Here is a 14,990-nt window from a genome sequence, read left to right as displayed (position 1 = left end):
AGGAAATTGGGGAAAAAGTGGGGTAAAAATACGAAATAAATAAATAAATAATTTTTTCCCCCCTGATGTTAAACATTTTCATGAATGTTTAACCCAATCCAAATCTTAACAACCATCCATCCCAGCACACCTTTAATGTAGATCGTTGAGTAGTGGTAGTTACAGCTATATGTCTCCCCAAAAGGCTGGCAGCAATGCAGGGTGTCAGACAGTCTCTGCTCAGATGGTCGAACCGTTATCTTACTGACACGGTCGTTGACTGCAGCGTACTGACTCTTAGGAAGGCGGTCACGGGAGTTCAGAATCCAGACCATGGTGCTGGCGTTCACCCGGAGGTCATTGCACACGCAATAGACGGTCACGCTGTCTCCAAAGCTGGCCACCACTCTCTCAGGGAGATATGTCACATCTGAAACAAAGCAAAGTGAACTCAGCCTGTTGTACAGTTTTTCTGGCTAATAGCCACATCGCATAAAACCTTCAAACTTTTCTAAACTTTATTAGGGTAATGTCAAAAGTAAGTCAAGCCATTGTTTATAGGGAAAATCCGAGGTGGAAGTTATCAAAGCAAACACAACATTACAGTTGGAACTTAATTTGGCGAAAGAAAATGACTCAACAGAATGAAACAAAACACTTGCAAACTAGTTTAAACCTTCACAGAAGTTTTGAACAGGCTATATTGCAGCAATTACCAAGAATCTTAAACTGAACATGTGAGACACTTGTATTTTCATGAATGTTTAATATGACTATTTATGTAGCGATCACCATATGTTGTCGAATTTCAGTCTGCTACCGGGTTCCGTGCGCAGGGAGGTTAAGAACAAATTCTTATTTTCAATGACGGCCTAGGAATAGTGGGTTAATTGCCTGTTCAGGGGCAGAACGGTTACTAGTACAACACTCTAACCACTAGGCTACCCTGCCGCCCCATATATGGCAGGGTCTACAGACAATCACGGACTACAAAAGGAAAACCAGCCACGTGGTGGACACCAACGTCTTGCTTCCAGACAAATTAAACACCTTCGCCCACTGAGGATAACACAGCTCCACCGACGCGACCTGCTACCAAGGACTGTGGGCTCTCCTTCTCTGTGGCCGACATGAGTAAGACATTTAAAAGTGTGTAAACCCTTGCAGAGCTGCTGGCCCAGACGGCATCCATAGCCTCGTCCTCAGAGCATGTGCAGACCAGCTGGCTGGTGTGTTTACAGACCTATTCAATCTCTCCCTATCCCACTCTGCTGTCCCCACATGCTTCAAGATGGCCACCATTGTTCCTGTACCCAAGAAAGCAAAGTTATCTGAAATGACTATCACCCCGTAGCACTCACTTCTGTCATCATGAAGTGCTTTGAGAGACTAGTCAAGGATCATATCACCTCTACCTTACCTGTCGCCCTAGACCCACTTCAATTTGCTTACCGCCCCAATAGGTCCACAGACGATGCAATCGCCATCACACTGCCCTATCCCATCAGCACAAGATGAATACATACGTAAGAATGCTGTTCATTGACTATCTCAGCATTCAACGCCATAGTACCCTCCAAGCTCATCATTAAGCTTGAGGCCCTGGGTCTTGACACCACCTGTACTCCCATGACTGCGTAGTCAAGCACGCCTCCTACTCAAATCATCAAGTTCGCAGACGACACAACAGAAGTAAGCTTGATTACCAACAATGACGAGACAGCCTACAGAGAGGAAGTGAGGGCTCTGGGAGTGTGGTGCCAGGAAAATAACCTCACTCAACGTCAACAAAACAAAGGAGATGATCGTGGACTTCAGGAAACAGCAGAGGGAACACCCCCCCATCCACATCAACGGGACCGCGGTGGAAAGCTTCATATTTCTCAGCGTACACATCACTGACAAACTGAAATGGTCCAAACACACAGAGATCGTGGTAAAGAAGGCACAACCGTGCCTGTTCGACCTCAGGAGGCTGAAGAAATGTAGCTTGGCACCTAAAACCCTCACAAAAGCATACCGATGCACAATTGAGAACATCCTGTCGGGCTGTATCACCGCCTGGTACGGCAACTGCACCGCCCACAGCCACAAGGCTCTCCAGAGCGTGGTGCGGTCTGCCCAACGCATCACTGGGGGCAAACTACCTAGCCTCCAGGACACCTACAGCACCCAATGTTACAGGAAGGCCAAAAACATCAACAAGGACAAACTCACTGCCTGTTCACCCTCTATCATCCAGAAGTAGAGGTGCATCAAAGCTGGGACAGAGAGACTGAAAATCATCTATCTCAAGGCCACCAGACTGCTAAATAACCATCACTAGTACATTAGAGGCTGCTGCCTACATACATAGACTTGAAATCACTGGCCACTTTAATAAATGGAACACTAGTCAATTTAATAATGTTTACATATTTTGCATTACTCACCTCATATGTTCACTTGTGGTCAAAACTTTCAGAACTACTCATTCAAGTGTTTTTATTTTTACTATGTTCTACATTGTAAAATTTAAACTATTGAATAATGGTGAAGACATCAAAACTATGAAATAACACATAAGGAGTCATGTTGTAACCAAAAAAAGTGTTAAACCAATCAAAACATTTGAGATTCTTCAAATAGCCACCCTTTGCCTTAATGACAGCTTTGTACACTCTTCCAGTTTAAAAGTTATTTTCTGTTTGTTTATGGAGGTACACAAAATCAAATCTATTGACTGAAAGCTAAAAGGGCCACAGCCTGTGATTAGTTGCATGTAATGATCTTGCTCTTCGCAAATGAGACCTCTCAAGTGTAATAACGAGAGGACATGAAAGAAAGGAGTGAGTGTGTGAGGGAAAACATCCTGGAGCCTCGTGTGTACGTGTGTGTCTGTATATGTTTGTCTTGACCAATATAAATATCATTACAGTTGAAGTCGGAAGTTTACATACACCTTAGCCAAATACATTTAAACTCAGTTTCACAATTCCTAACATTTAAATTTCCTGTCGTAGGTCAGTTATGATCACTACTTGTTTTTAAGAATGTGAAATGTCAGAATAATAGTAGAGAGAAAGATTTATTTAAGCTTTTATTTCTTTCACCATGTTCCCAGTGGGTAAGAAGTTTACATGCACTCAATTAGTATTTGGAAGCATTGCCTTTAAATTGTTTGACTTGTGTCCAACATTTCAGGAAGCCTTCCACAAGCTTTTGGCCCATTCCTCCTGACAGAGCTGCTGTAACTGAGTCAGGTTTGTAGGCCTCCTTGCTCGCATGCTCTTTTTCAGTTATGCCCACAAATTTTATATCGGATTGAGGTCAGGGCATTGTGATGGCCACTCCAATACCTTGACTGTGTCTTTAAGCCATTTTGCCACAACTTTGAAAGTATACTTGGGGTCATTGTCCATTTGGAAGACCCATTCGCGACCAAGCTTTAACTTCCTGACTGATGTCTTGAGATGTTGCTTCAATATATCCACGTAATTTTCCTCTCACATGATGCCATCTAATTTTGTGAAGTGCACCAGTCCCTCCTGCAGGAAAGCACCCCCACAACATGATGCGGCCACCCCCGTGCTTCACGGTTGGGATGCTGTTCTTCGGCTTGCAAGCCTCCCCCGTTTTCCTCCAAACATAACGATGCTCATTATGGCCAAACAGTTATATTTTGTTTTCATCAGACCAGAAAACATTTCTCCAAAAAGTACAATCTTTGTCCCCATGTGCAGTTGCAACCTGTAGTCTGGCTTTTTTTAAATGGCGGTTTTGGAGCAGTGGCTTCTTCCTTGCTGAGCGGCCTTTCAGGTTATGTCGATATAGGCCTTGTTTTACTGTGGATATAGATACTTTTGGAGCTGTTTCTTCCAGCATCTTCACAAGGTACTTTTCTTTTGTTCTGGGATTGATTTGCACTTTTTGCACCAAACTATGTTCATCTCTAGGAGACAGAACGCGTCTCCTTCCTGAGCGGTAAGACGGCTGCGTGATCGAATGGTGGTTATACTTGCCTACTATTGTTTGTACAGATGAACGTGGTACCTTCAGGCGTTTGGAAATTGCTCCCAAGGATGAACCAGACTTGTGGAGGCCTACAATTTTTTCCTGAGGTCTTGGCTGAGTCCTTTTGATTTTCCATAATGTCAAGCAGAGTTTGAAGCTAGGCCTTGAAATACATCCACAGGAACACCTCCAATTCACTCAAATGATGTCAATTAGCCTATCAGAAGCTTCTAAAGCCATGACATCATTTTCTGGAATTTTCCAAGCTGTTTAAAAGGCACAGTCAACTGAGTGTTTGTAAACTTCTGACCCGCTGGAATTGTGATAGTGAATTATAAATCAAATAATCTGTCCGTAAACAATTGTTGGTAAAATTACTTAGGATAACTACTTCATGCATGACACAACAGACTTGCCAAAACTATAGCTTGTTTACAAGAAATGTGTGTAGTGGTTGTAAAACGAGTTTTAAATATCTCCAAGCTGTAAACTTCTGACTTCAACTGTATATTTCCATGGTCCTGGCTCTTCTGTGTGTGTTTTCAATAATCACTTCTACACTGGGGCAGAATCCCTCAGTGGTCCCCATCTTTCATTCTGTGTCTTTGTCCTTTATGAAGAGCCTTCATCATGTGAGTCAGAGAGGGCTGACAGATTAATCTACAGCTCTGCAGTAGAGCTATAGGAGGAGCGGTTGGACATAGACAACCTTCGAAAACCAACTCTTTGCATGATGTAGTCATCACAGAGAGAGGGAGAGAGAGCGATAGATGAGAAGAGGGGCAGGGAGGGAGGGGGTGAGAGAGACAAAGGGAAGAATAAGCTAAAACTCATATCTTCTGGGTGAAATTCCACAGTGTGCATCACAGCAGCAAGATGTGTGACCTGTTGCCACAAGAAAAGGGCAACTAGTGACGAACAAACACCATTGTAAATACAACCCATATTTATTTATTTTCCCTTTTGTACGTTAACTATTTGCACATCTTTACAACACCGTATTTAGACATATCACATTTGAAATGTCTTTATTCTTTTGGAAATTCTGTGAGTGTAAAGTTTACTGTCATTTGTATTGTTTATTATCTTGGTAATGTTAAAGCAAGTGAAGTAGATAATCAACAATAAAAATTAATAAAGCGCTTAAATTAAATATGTGAGTGTGAGAGTGAGAGAGTGAGATCAACTAGACAAATTATTTTGATGAGATAATAATAAATACAATCCCCACCTTCATATTCCGAATCTAATATTGTCTTTATTAATCCATCCAGCTCCCTAATTGCCACCTTGATCCTGTCCCCATATTTGACATTACATCTGACAACCTAAGACAACTTCACAATTTCCAAAACAAATATGTTGGCCAAGTTACCCAATGTATACAAGTGTATGTACTGCATATTTCTGAATCACCACGTCTCTAACAGTACAGCATGCAGCAGTTATACCCATCCCAGTCTCCTCATCCAGGGGCTCCAAACCAAATAGGTTTGCTAAGTTACAAAATTACCCAAATATGTTTGCTAAGTTACCCAATGTATACAGTATTGACTGCATGGAAATGCAATGCATATCTATGAATCCTCGAGTCTAACAGTGTAGTATGCAGCAGGTACAGACCAGTCTCCCCATATGTGTGTGTTTGTGTGGGCAAAATCTATCAACCACAGATGATTTGACAGTGTGCTAGGAAAATAACTTCTCCTTTCTCTATTGCTCATTGTGAAAAAAACTGATTTCAGTCTTGGGGGTGTGGTTCAATGTGGCAGTTACTGAAGCTTGTCCCACATGAGCCACCGTAGGAACAGAGCCAGAATTACTTCTGAACTAATCGAAGATAAATTACAGCCTTCTTTTGAGTTTTGCAGAGGTTTTAGTCATGCAGTTTTACATCCAGCTGAAGTGTTTTTCCATAGGGTGCCTTTCCTGGGCAGGCCGTTTGGGAACGTTTAGTCAAAATTAGAATATACCCGCTTCTCCAGGCACCACTACACCACTGCATAGGGCTGATGGAAAGACAGCAGTCACACACAGCATGATGTTAAATTCCATAAACTTATAATAAAGCCAGTAGGTCCCAATAATAAGAATACAAAAACACAACCATTAAGCATTACCCAATCGAAATGTTCAACCATCAGTTCTAATTTAAATATTTTTCTTCTCTATGCTGCCTGCAGAATGATCTATTTTGCCTGCGCGCATGACGACAGTCGTTGATCGGAGCACGTCTCAGGAGACACCGGAGGAGCACTTATTAATCCTGCAGTAGAATTCATTTCGGCCAGCAGGCCAAACCAACGACTAAAATGAACGAGTTACTCAGAAAAACAAATCATCAGTAAGAAGATGAGTAAAAGAGTTGTTCAAAAAGAACGAATCATTGGCAAACTGCACATAACTAAAGCATGTGTACATTGCTGTGTAACCAGAGGTTTTATTATGCAGGTATACAGTATGTGAGGGGACTTTATCTGGCTGTATATTTAATGTGTGTAAGTAGGGCAAGGCAGAGGTCTTACTGTGCAGGCAGAAGTCAAGCGAGTATGATAAGTTAACTGTGTGTTATGATGTGTATGTTTCTGTGCAGACAGAGAGAGAGAGGTCTCACTTTCCAGACGGATACGATGTTGCTGGCTCCAGTCACTCCACAGGTGAGGCAGAGCAGGGTGGTGAGACCGGACCTGGAGAGTGTATTGCAGACCAGGCCTCAGTCCAGTCAGAGACACCCACTGGGCTCCAGACACGTCCACGTGCTGGAACAGAGGAATAGGGGAGAGAAACACAAGATGTCATACAGCAGTTACTCCATCTGCAAAATACAGTGTCAACATGGATTGACAATTTGACACAAATACAAAATGGCATTGTGATGACAGAACATAACTGAAAATGATATCTACATCTAAGAAAACCATGAGTGGCATTAAGACTCTTCAACATCCTCTATCCTCTATGTGTTTGCTCTTGTTCTCTGTTGAATTAATATTCGTTTTAGCTTTATTTTCTTTAAGACCTGTACCTTAGATGTTGTGTTTGCTCGGAGGCCAGTGTGTTCTTACCAGCCAGTTGGGGTGAGAGGTACTTTGGGAGATATTGTATCGGACCTCATAGCTCAGTTGGACAGGGCTGGCATGGGGCTGTGGGTCGCTCCAGCTCAGAATCAACTCTCCCTCTGTGGTCTGGGTGTGTGTTAGGTTCAGCGGTGGGCTTGGTTTCCCTGTACAACAAAAGCAAATCATAGTCATCTTCATCTTCATCCTCCAAACTATGAAACACCATTATCATCGTCATTATGGGCAGCAGCTTGCCTAGTGGTTAGAGGCAGGTAGCCTAGTGGTTAGAGGGGGGGTGGCAGGTTGCCTAGTGGTTAGAGGGGGGGTGGCAGGTTGCCTAGTGGTTAGAGAGGGGGTGGCAGGTAGCTTAGTGGTTAGAGGCAGGTAGCCAAGTGGTTAGAGAGGTGGTGGCAGGTAGCCTAGAATTTGTTCTTAACTGACTTAGTTAAATAAAAAGGTAAACAAAATAATTGATTAATAATCGTCATAATGGCACCCAATGTCGGATCTTAATTTGACCAGTATTTTGTAGCAACATGATTTGAAAGTTTAGTCCATAATGTTGCTTGATCGGTGGTTAGGCTGTTGGCTGGACAAAAGTAGGCTACATGAAAAGTATAATACTGTTAATACACTGAACTAAAATATAAACGCAACATGTAAAGTGTTAGTCCTATGTTTCATGAGCTGAAATAAAAGATCACAAATATGTTCCATATGGACAAAAAGCTTATTTCACTCAAATTTCATGCACACATTTGTTTATATCCCTGTTAGTGAGCATTTCTCCTTTGCCAAGATAATTCATCCAATTGACAGGTGGGATTAAACAGCATGATCATTAAACAGGTGCACCTGGGGAAAATAAAAGGCCACCCTAAACTGTGCAGTTTTATCACACAACACTATTCCAGAGGTCTCAAGTTGAGGGAACGTGCAATTGGCATGCTGCCTGTAGGAATGTCCACCAGAGCTGTTGCCAGAGAAGTGAATTTTAATTTCTCTACCATAAGACGCCTCCAATGTCATTTTAGAGAATTTGGGCATATGTCCAACCATCCTCACAACCGCAGACCACGTGTGTCAGTGTCATGTGGGCGAGCAGTTTACTGATGTCAACATTATGAACAGAGTGCCCCATAGTGGTGGTGGGGTTAGGTTACAGGCAGGCATAAGCCACAGACAACGAACACGAGTGAATTTTATCGATGGCAATTTAAATGCGCAGAGATACCGTGACGAGATCCTGAGGCCCTTTGCTGTGTCATTCATCTGCCACCATCACCTCATGTTTCAGCATGATAATGCACCGCTCATTTTAGCAAGGATCTGCTCGCAATTCCAGGAAGCTGAACCATTCCCAGTTCTACCATTGCCGGCATAATCTCCAGTTGTCTCCCATTGGGATGCTCTGGATCGACGTGCACGACAGCATGTTCCAGTGCCTGCCAATATCCAGCAACTTCGCACAGCCATTAAAGAGGAGTGGGACAACATTCTAGAGGCCACAAACAGGCTGATCAACTATATACAAAAGAGATGTGCTGCACTGCAAGAGGAAAATGGTGGTCACACCAGATACTGACTGGTTTTCTGATACAGGCCCCTACCCTTTTGTTTTATTTAAGGGATCTGTCATGTGAAATCAATAGATTAGGGCCTAATGATTTTATTTCAATTGACTGATTTCCTTATATGAACTGTAACTCAGGAAAATCTAAAAATTGTTGCATGTTACGTTTCTATTTTTGTCCAGTATATAACCATGCGTTTGTGCAGGTTTTCATCAAGCTCATCTGCATTTCCAGCGCAGGAACATTCTCAGTAACAAACAAGTGATATCTGTATTTCTACACTGCAGAGACAATAGTCTCAGGCACATACAGTACTGTAATAGCCATTGGTGACACATTGATTGTCCCTGATAACTGCATTGGTTATAGACTCACAGGCTTCATACGGCAGCCAAATGATGAAATGAGCAGAAACGTATATGAGATGATATGACAGGCTCAGTGGTGTATGAACATGATATAATAACGTCTATCTGAAAGACAGCATCTCGACTTTAGTGGTCCATGGGCTTCTTACTGAATACCGATCAATAAGGCCAAGCTCCTCATGTCAGGAAAATCAATACCTGTCACGCCCTGACCTTAGAGAGCCTGTTAATTTCTCAATTTGATTAGGTCAGGGTGTGATTTGGGTGGGCATTCTCGTTTTCTATTTCTTTGTTGGCCGGGTATGGTTCCCAATCCTGAGGCAGCTGTCTATCGTTCTCTGATTGGGAATCATACTTAGGCAGCCTGTTTTCCACCTGAGTTTGTGGGTTCTTGTTTTTGCACAGTAGCTGTATAGCCCTGCAGAACTTTACGTTCTTGTATATTTTGTTGTTTTGTCGGTGTTTCAGCATTAAATATCATGAACACTTTCCACGCTGCGCTTTGGTCTCATTCATTCAACGACGGACGTAACAATACCTCAATTTTTTATTCAAATAACTGAAAATGCAACCCAGTACCAAGGCAGAGTAGAAGACACCCTTTCGCAATTTCTTCCTGGAATTTTAACATACATTACAGTATTTGACAGTGAGATGCATCTTCCTGGTATTTAAACTGCTTTGTTCATTTTGAGGTTCGTGTTTACCAGTGATTGACTTGACAGGGGCGTTATTTCTTAATCTTATAAAACAGAAAAGTGTGATAATTATAGGGCTGTCCAGGACGGGAAAAATATCTTAGTCAACCGAAAGTCATCTGTTCTTTCAACCAATTGATTGGTCGAAATGTTTCAACGTGTATTTTTCCATAGAGATACACCCTATGTGTTTGAATAATAATCAACTATATGCATTGAACTTATGATGCTTTAAGCTTATGGTTTGATGAAGTAAGACAAACGTATCAAGAGGTGGCCAGAGATCTAGATAACAAGAAGAAAAAAAACCTGACCCAATTATTTTCCTCCCGCTCCTGCTAGCTTTTGCAGATTCTGCAATTACTCTTGAAGTTGCCGGTAATAGGCTACATGAGGAGTTGGCAACCTTTCTCGGTTGACGGTGCGCATGTCAGAGCAAAAAATTAAGCCATGAGGTCAAAGGAATTGTCTATAGAGCTCAGAGACAGAATTGTGTTGAAGCACAGATCTGGGGAAGGAAAAAAATAAAAAATTCTGCAGCATTTAAGATAACCAAGAACACAGTGGCCTCCAAAATGAAATGGAAGAAGTTTGGAACCACCAAGACTCTTCCTCGAGCTGGCCGCCCGGCTAAACTGAGCAATCGGGGGAGAAGGGCCTTGGTCAGGGAGGTGACCAAGTGTGCTAAAATCTTCCTAGAAGTCAGAGGATGTACAGAGCATGTCAAAACACTGAATTTTGGCCCTTTAGCAAGTCTTTATTCATATAAAAAAAATCTGACTTATAATAATGTTCCATGTGATCTAAATTAAATGACACTTCAATTAATTTAAGGCTTTTAAAATTCAATATTTGCACATTTTCTACTTGCAACAAACCAATGTTCCATTGACCAACAAGGCCACAAAGAGCTTAGATTGAGCAAACAAGGTATGCGTTTCCCATCAGTGGAGAGATCTCCAGCTCATCACCATGGTTCCTGGGGCCAGAGTAAACAGTAATCTTGGCCTGCCTGGAAGTCCCAAAGGGCAGCTGGTATCAGACCTACTGAAGCTGCCCGTTACACTCACTATACTGTACAGGTGTGTATGTGGTCTTTAAGCCTAAACAAATAACTCCCCAGTTTCCTCATGGTACAAATGGCTACCTAGATACCGCTAGCCTACATAATAAACAGTGCCAGCTCGCCAGGCAGCACGCTGGTACTTGGTAAATGTTAAGTGATATCCATCAGAATATGAAGACCAGATAGATAAGCCATTAAAGCAATTGACATCCTCTAACATCTTCAGAAGAGAGATTGAGAGGGAGATCAGGTACATTCACACTCCTTACAGAGACGCTGAGACGTCCTTGGAGGGACGCTGAGCATCACCAGGGGACCTGCTGTGGTGTTGGACACATTGGCTGTCACCACGACGATACTGCTGACCACATGGAGAGCAATAGAACAGATGATGGAATCCTCTCCCACACAGTCAGTCCCATGTGTGGAGTTAACCTCAATGTCAGGCAGTGTTCTGAAATAGACAAGAGACGTTTATGCACTTCGCCAGATGAGGACATGGACTGCTTCCCCCCATATGTACCACGTTTAGCCTTGTGTCCTAGTCGAAAACCCAGCTTAAATAAATATACTTTCATTCAGTAAAGATAAGAGGCTAGTGTAGTGTGCTAATCATAGACTAAGCACAGGTCAGGTTGCAAACTAGCCTGGTCCCAGATTTGTTTGTGCTATCAACTCCTTGTCATGCCATGTTTGAAAGGATCACAAACATCTAGGACCAGGCTAGGTGCAATCCACATGAAAGTAATGAAAAACAACAAGTAAAAACACCATTGTGATATTTTGCCAAATTACTAGCAAAATATTTAATGCAATGGGCCAAAAGGCCAATTATCAGTCTCAGCCTGCTCCATACGCTCTGCCAGTCACATTGCATGCACAGACAGGCACGAACACACACACACACACACCTCAGACCCCCACCTGAGCTCTTACTGCCTCAGGCACATCTTTGAGCCAACACTAGACAAGAATAACAAACAGGATGGGAGAGGAGAGGACAGACTCGAGACAATAGCAGCAGGTTGAATTGAACTTGATACTCACGTTAAGTGCTGCAAGCTAAGTGCCACTGACCCAGGAATGGAGGTGTCTGAGGAAGTGGCTGGGTGCTTTAGATCACATATTACATTATCCCAGGTCTCATCAACACGGCACAGGATGTCCCAACAGGTGGCTGGAGAGAAGTTCATTTAGCATATTAGCATCAACACAGGCACATACTCTGTCTGTTTGGTCACTGTAAACCCTAATATATGAACTCACCAACCCCACGCAAAGCACACACACCTAGCTGACTAAACCCACAACTAATTAGGACAGTCATAGCAAGCCCTGGAACATATTCTGAAAAAGAAGCCCTAGAATCTGGCCAACGTCATTGTTTATCATCCATTCCCCCTCTCACTTAGGACCTCAGGTCTACCTGAGCTGAATCACCATGTCATTGGAGATGAAAACACCCACTCACACCATTTTACCTCTGCACAGTTATTGTCAACGATTCATGAAACCGTTTTCAAAACGTCCCCTCTTTAAATGCCAGAGCCACCGGCTGTGGGTAGCGTCATCTAATATCCATCGATTAGCATTAGCACACGTCAGAGGCTACCACCAAGCTATCGATCTCATGAATAAATCCTTCACCCTGAACCTTTGCTTCCTGTTGTTAAAACACACATATTCACAGATGCACACAGGCACACACACAGATCTTTAGTTTGTGTTACCCCCTCCCACTTCCACCGCCACCTCCAAACAGAGGAGAACACCACACTCAAGTGCACAGAGGCCACCTTATCACTCCAGTTAATTGGCCCCTATTCAATTGAATGAGCCTCAATGTTCTCTTCCTCAGTGCAGTTAAGTGGTCACAGGCTGTTTTATTACGCACCATTCAGAGAAATGAAAACACATTTATCCAGCTGTCCAAGGCCAGTATATACAAATTGTCTCAGAATAGGAGTGCTGATCTCGAATCAATTCCTTGCTCTTTTTCATTATGATTTAAAAGGTATTTGATCCTCGGTCAGCATCTTGCTTTGTGAATATGGTCCCAGGGCAGTAGCAAGACAAAACTCTCAACCAGTAAATATCATGCACAGGATATTGGTGGCACCTTAATTAGGGAGAACAGGCTGGTGGTAATGACTGGAGCAGAATCAATGGAGTGGTAAATACATCAAACAAATTGTTTCCAGCCTTCTGTGACGTCAGTAAAACAGAGCAGGACGCTTACCTCTGCTGGGTTCAGTCTCCGGGTGAGGTCCTAGTGTGCTTGTGAAGTTCCTGAAGAGGCACTGAAGGGTGTGTGGGTGCCCCGTATCAGATGGTGCAGACCCCCTGTCGTCTTCCTCTCCTCCGTGGTGAAGTTGGGCTGCGGTTGAGGAACAGCAGAGCTCTGTCTGCCAGGGGAGGTCTAGAAGGTCTCCATGGGGGGGTACTTCCACAGGCTCCACCAACACAGCACCTGAGGCGTAAACATGGTTGACAGGAAATTACATCAGACACTGGACAGAAGTTGTGGCTGGGGTATAATGATGCTGGTAATACCATAGTTGTGGGTTTGATTCTCAGCATGGTATTCAAAGACGACATTGATATGAATTCAATTAGTACATTAATTTCAGACCGAATTGTGAAGATATCAAGAGATTTTCATGAAGTTGGTAAAAGTATTATAAAAAGGCTACAATATTGTTCAGAGACCTTTACTAGAATGAACTCCGGTAACCTCAGCCTATACCAGAGGACTTCTACCAGCTCAATGATTCATACTGTACATGCTTCTTTGTCAACCAGGTAAAACAATGTGACTGACAAGACTATGGTTCATTCCACCCATTAGGTCGCCCATCCACCCTCCCAGTCTCCCCATAGCATGCTGGCTTGGGATAGATATTACAAAAGGGATGTCTGTTGTATACTGATTCCCAAAGACAGAGTGTTCTCAATAACACAACACGCTTGCCCACATGCCCACACAAAGGATTGCTACTTTACCTGACCAAGATCCACTTCTAGGATCAATTTGTTGTCTAACTAGCCGAACTAAAAGGTATGTGGTGCAGCAATCATGTGTGCAGTTCCAATTTCATTTCTACTTTTCATGGGGGAAATATATTTGTGTGTGTCCATTTGGTTCAATATGGGCCATTTGTGGTCAGGAGACATTATGCCCTGCTGAACGATCTATTCTGTGTTCCACTTGTGTGGTAGAAGGATTATTGCCAAACACATTGGATGATGTCCAACATTACAAAGTCAGCTAACCACAGAGACCGGCATACTTCTATTTAGATCACTCAGTGTCACACCAATGAAATGCAACACTCAATGGCCCTTTTTATTTGCCAATAATAATGGACTGTATTGTAAGTAGGGGCGTGATAGTATGGGAAGATGACCTTTGTTTCTGTATATATGCGTATGAGTGTACTGTTCTGTACGTTCTGGCACGTGAAGGTTCCAAAAAATTGCTGCGGGTGTAATTGCATGTGGCATTGCTGCTGAAATGTTTGCTATTCATTATTTTAGTCTAAAGGAAAGCTTTTCTGGGGATAGTGAAGTTGTGTGACTACAGGCAGAGCCACATGGGAGGTAAATGTGGATGGATGCTGTGAGACAGAAGAATCTGAACTAACGGGAAAGGAACTCAACTCACTGTGGGAGATGATGAGAATATGCACCAGGAATGTCAACATTGCAGACAGGATCCTGCAGAGATAGAGAAAGAGAGGGAAGGAGGAAGAGAGCGAAAGAGGGAGCGAGAGAGAGGTACAGGTGGATGAAGAGAACCCGTAGAGAGCTAGAAACATAGATAGAGAAAGATATGGAAAACACATACAGTCTATGCAATCTTAACTCAATCCAACACTGAAAACTCATTTGACAGGAGAACAGAGGGTTTTACTGAACTTTGTCAGAGCCTTTAGTAATAGTCACCACACCATGACCACAGTATTCTGCGGTAATGGCATGGGCACAGGCTTGGCTGATCTCTACACTGCAGAAACTTCCTCATGCAAGATTAGAATGGATGATACTGTACTGTTTAACGAGCCTGCAGCTGGACGAAGGTTTGTCAGCTTCTGAATGTACAATTGCTGAGTAATTTTTCAAAAGTACAATTCCCTTCCCCATTCACACTTAAATTTCCATTATGACTATAGCATTCATATCATAAACTACTATATAGTCCAACCCAACCCTCCTTTGACGACATAGGCGGTACAGTAAATAACATTAACACA

At 42.8% G+C, this 14,990-nt stretch overlaps 1 protein-coding gene across 4 annotated transcripts in view; it reads right to left on the bottom strand.

Moving 5' to 3' along the window:
- lepr (leptin receptor) overlaps nt 1-14,990 on the bottom strand; it is a 56,295-nt gene that overhangs the window by 29,517 nt on the left and 11,788 nt on the right. For all 4 annotated transcript variants that reach the window (XM_064935932.1, XM_064935933.1, XM_064935935.1 and 1 more), the window contains exons 3-9: nt 14,402-14,454; nt 12,977-13,207; nt 11,785-11,914; nt 11,007-11,191; nt 7,038-7,195; nt 6,587-6,731; nt 131-409 (exon numbers count right to left, since the gene is read on the bottom strand). In XM_064935932.1, the coding sequence (XP_064792004.1) occupies nt 131-409; nt 6,587-6,731; nt 7,038-7,195; nt 11,007-11,191; nt 11,785-11,914; nt 12,977-13,207; nt 14,402-14,454 (1,181 nt within the window). The remainder of the gene's footprint in view (nt 1-130; nt 410-6,586; nt 6,732-7,037; nt 7,196-11,006; nt 11,192-11,784; nt 11,915-12,976; nt 13,208-14,401; nt 14,455-14,990) is intronic.

The sequence above is a fragment of the Oncorhynchus masou genome, chromosome 24, assembly GCF_036934945.1.
Source record: "Oncorhynchus masou masou isolate Uvic2021 chromosome 24, UVic_Omas_1.1, whole genome shotgun sequence".
In the NCBI taxonomy this organism is placed as follows: domain Eukaryota; kingdom Metazoa; phylum Chordata; class Actinopteri; order Salmoniformes; family Salmonidae; genus Oncorhynchus; species Oncorhynchus masou.
This window is presented reverse-complemented; position numbering and strand designations above follow the sequence as displayed.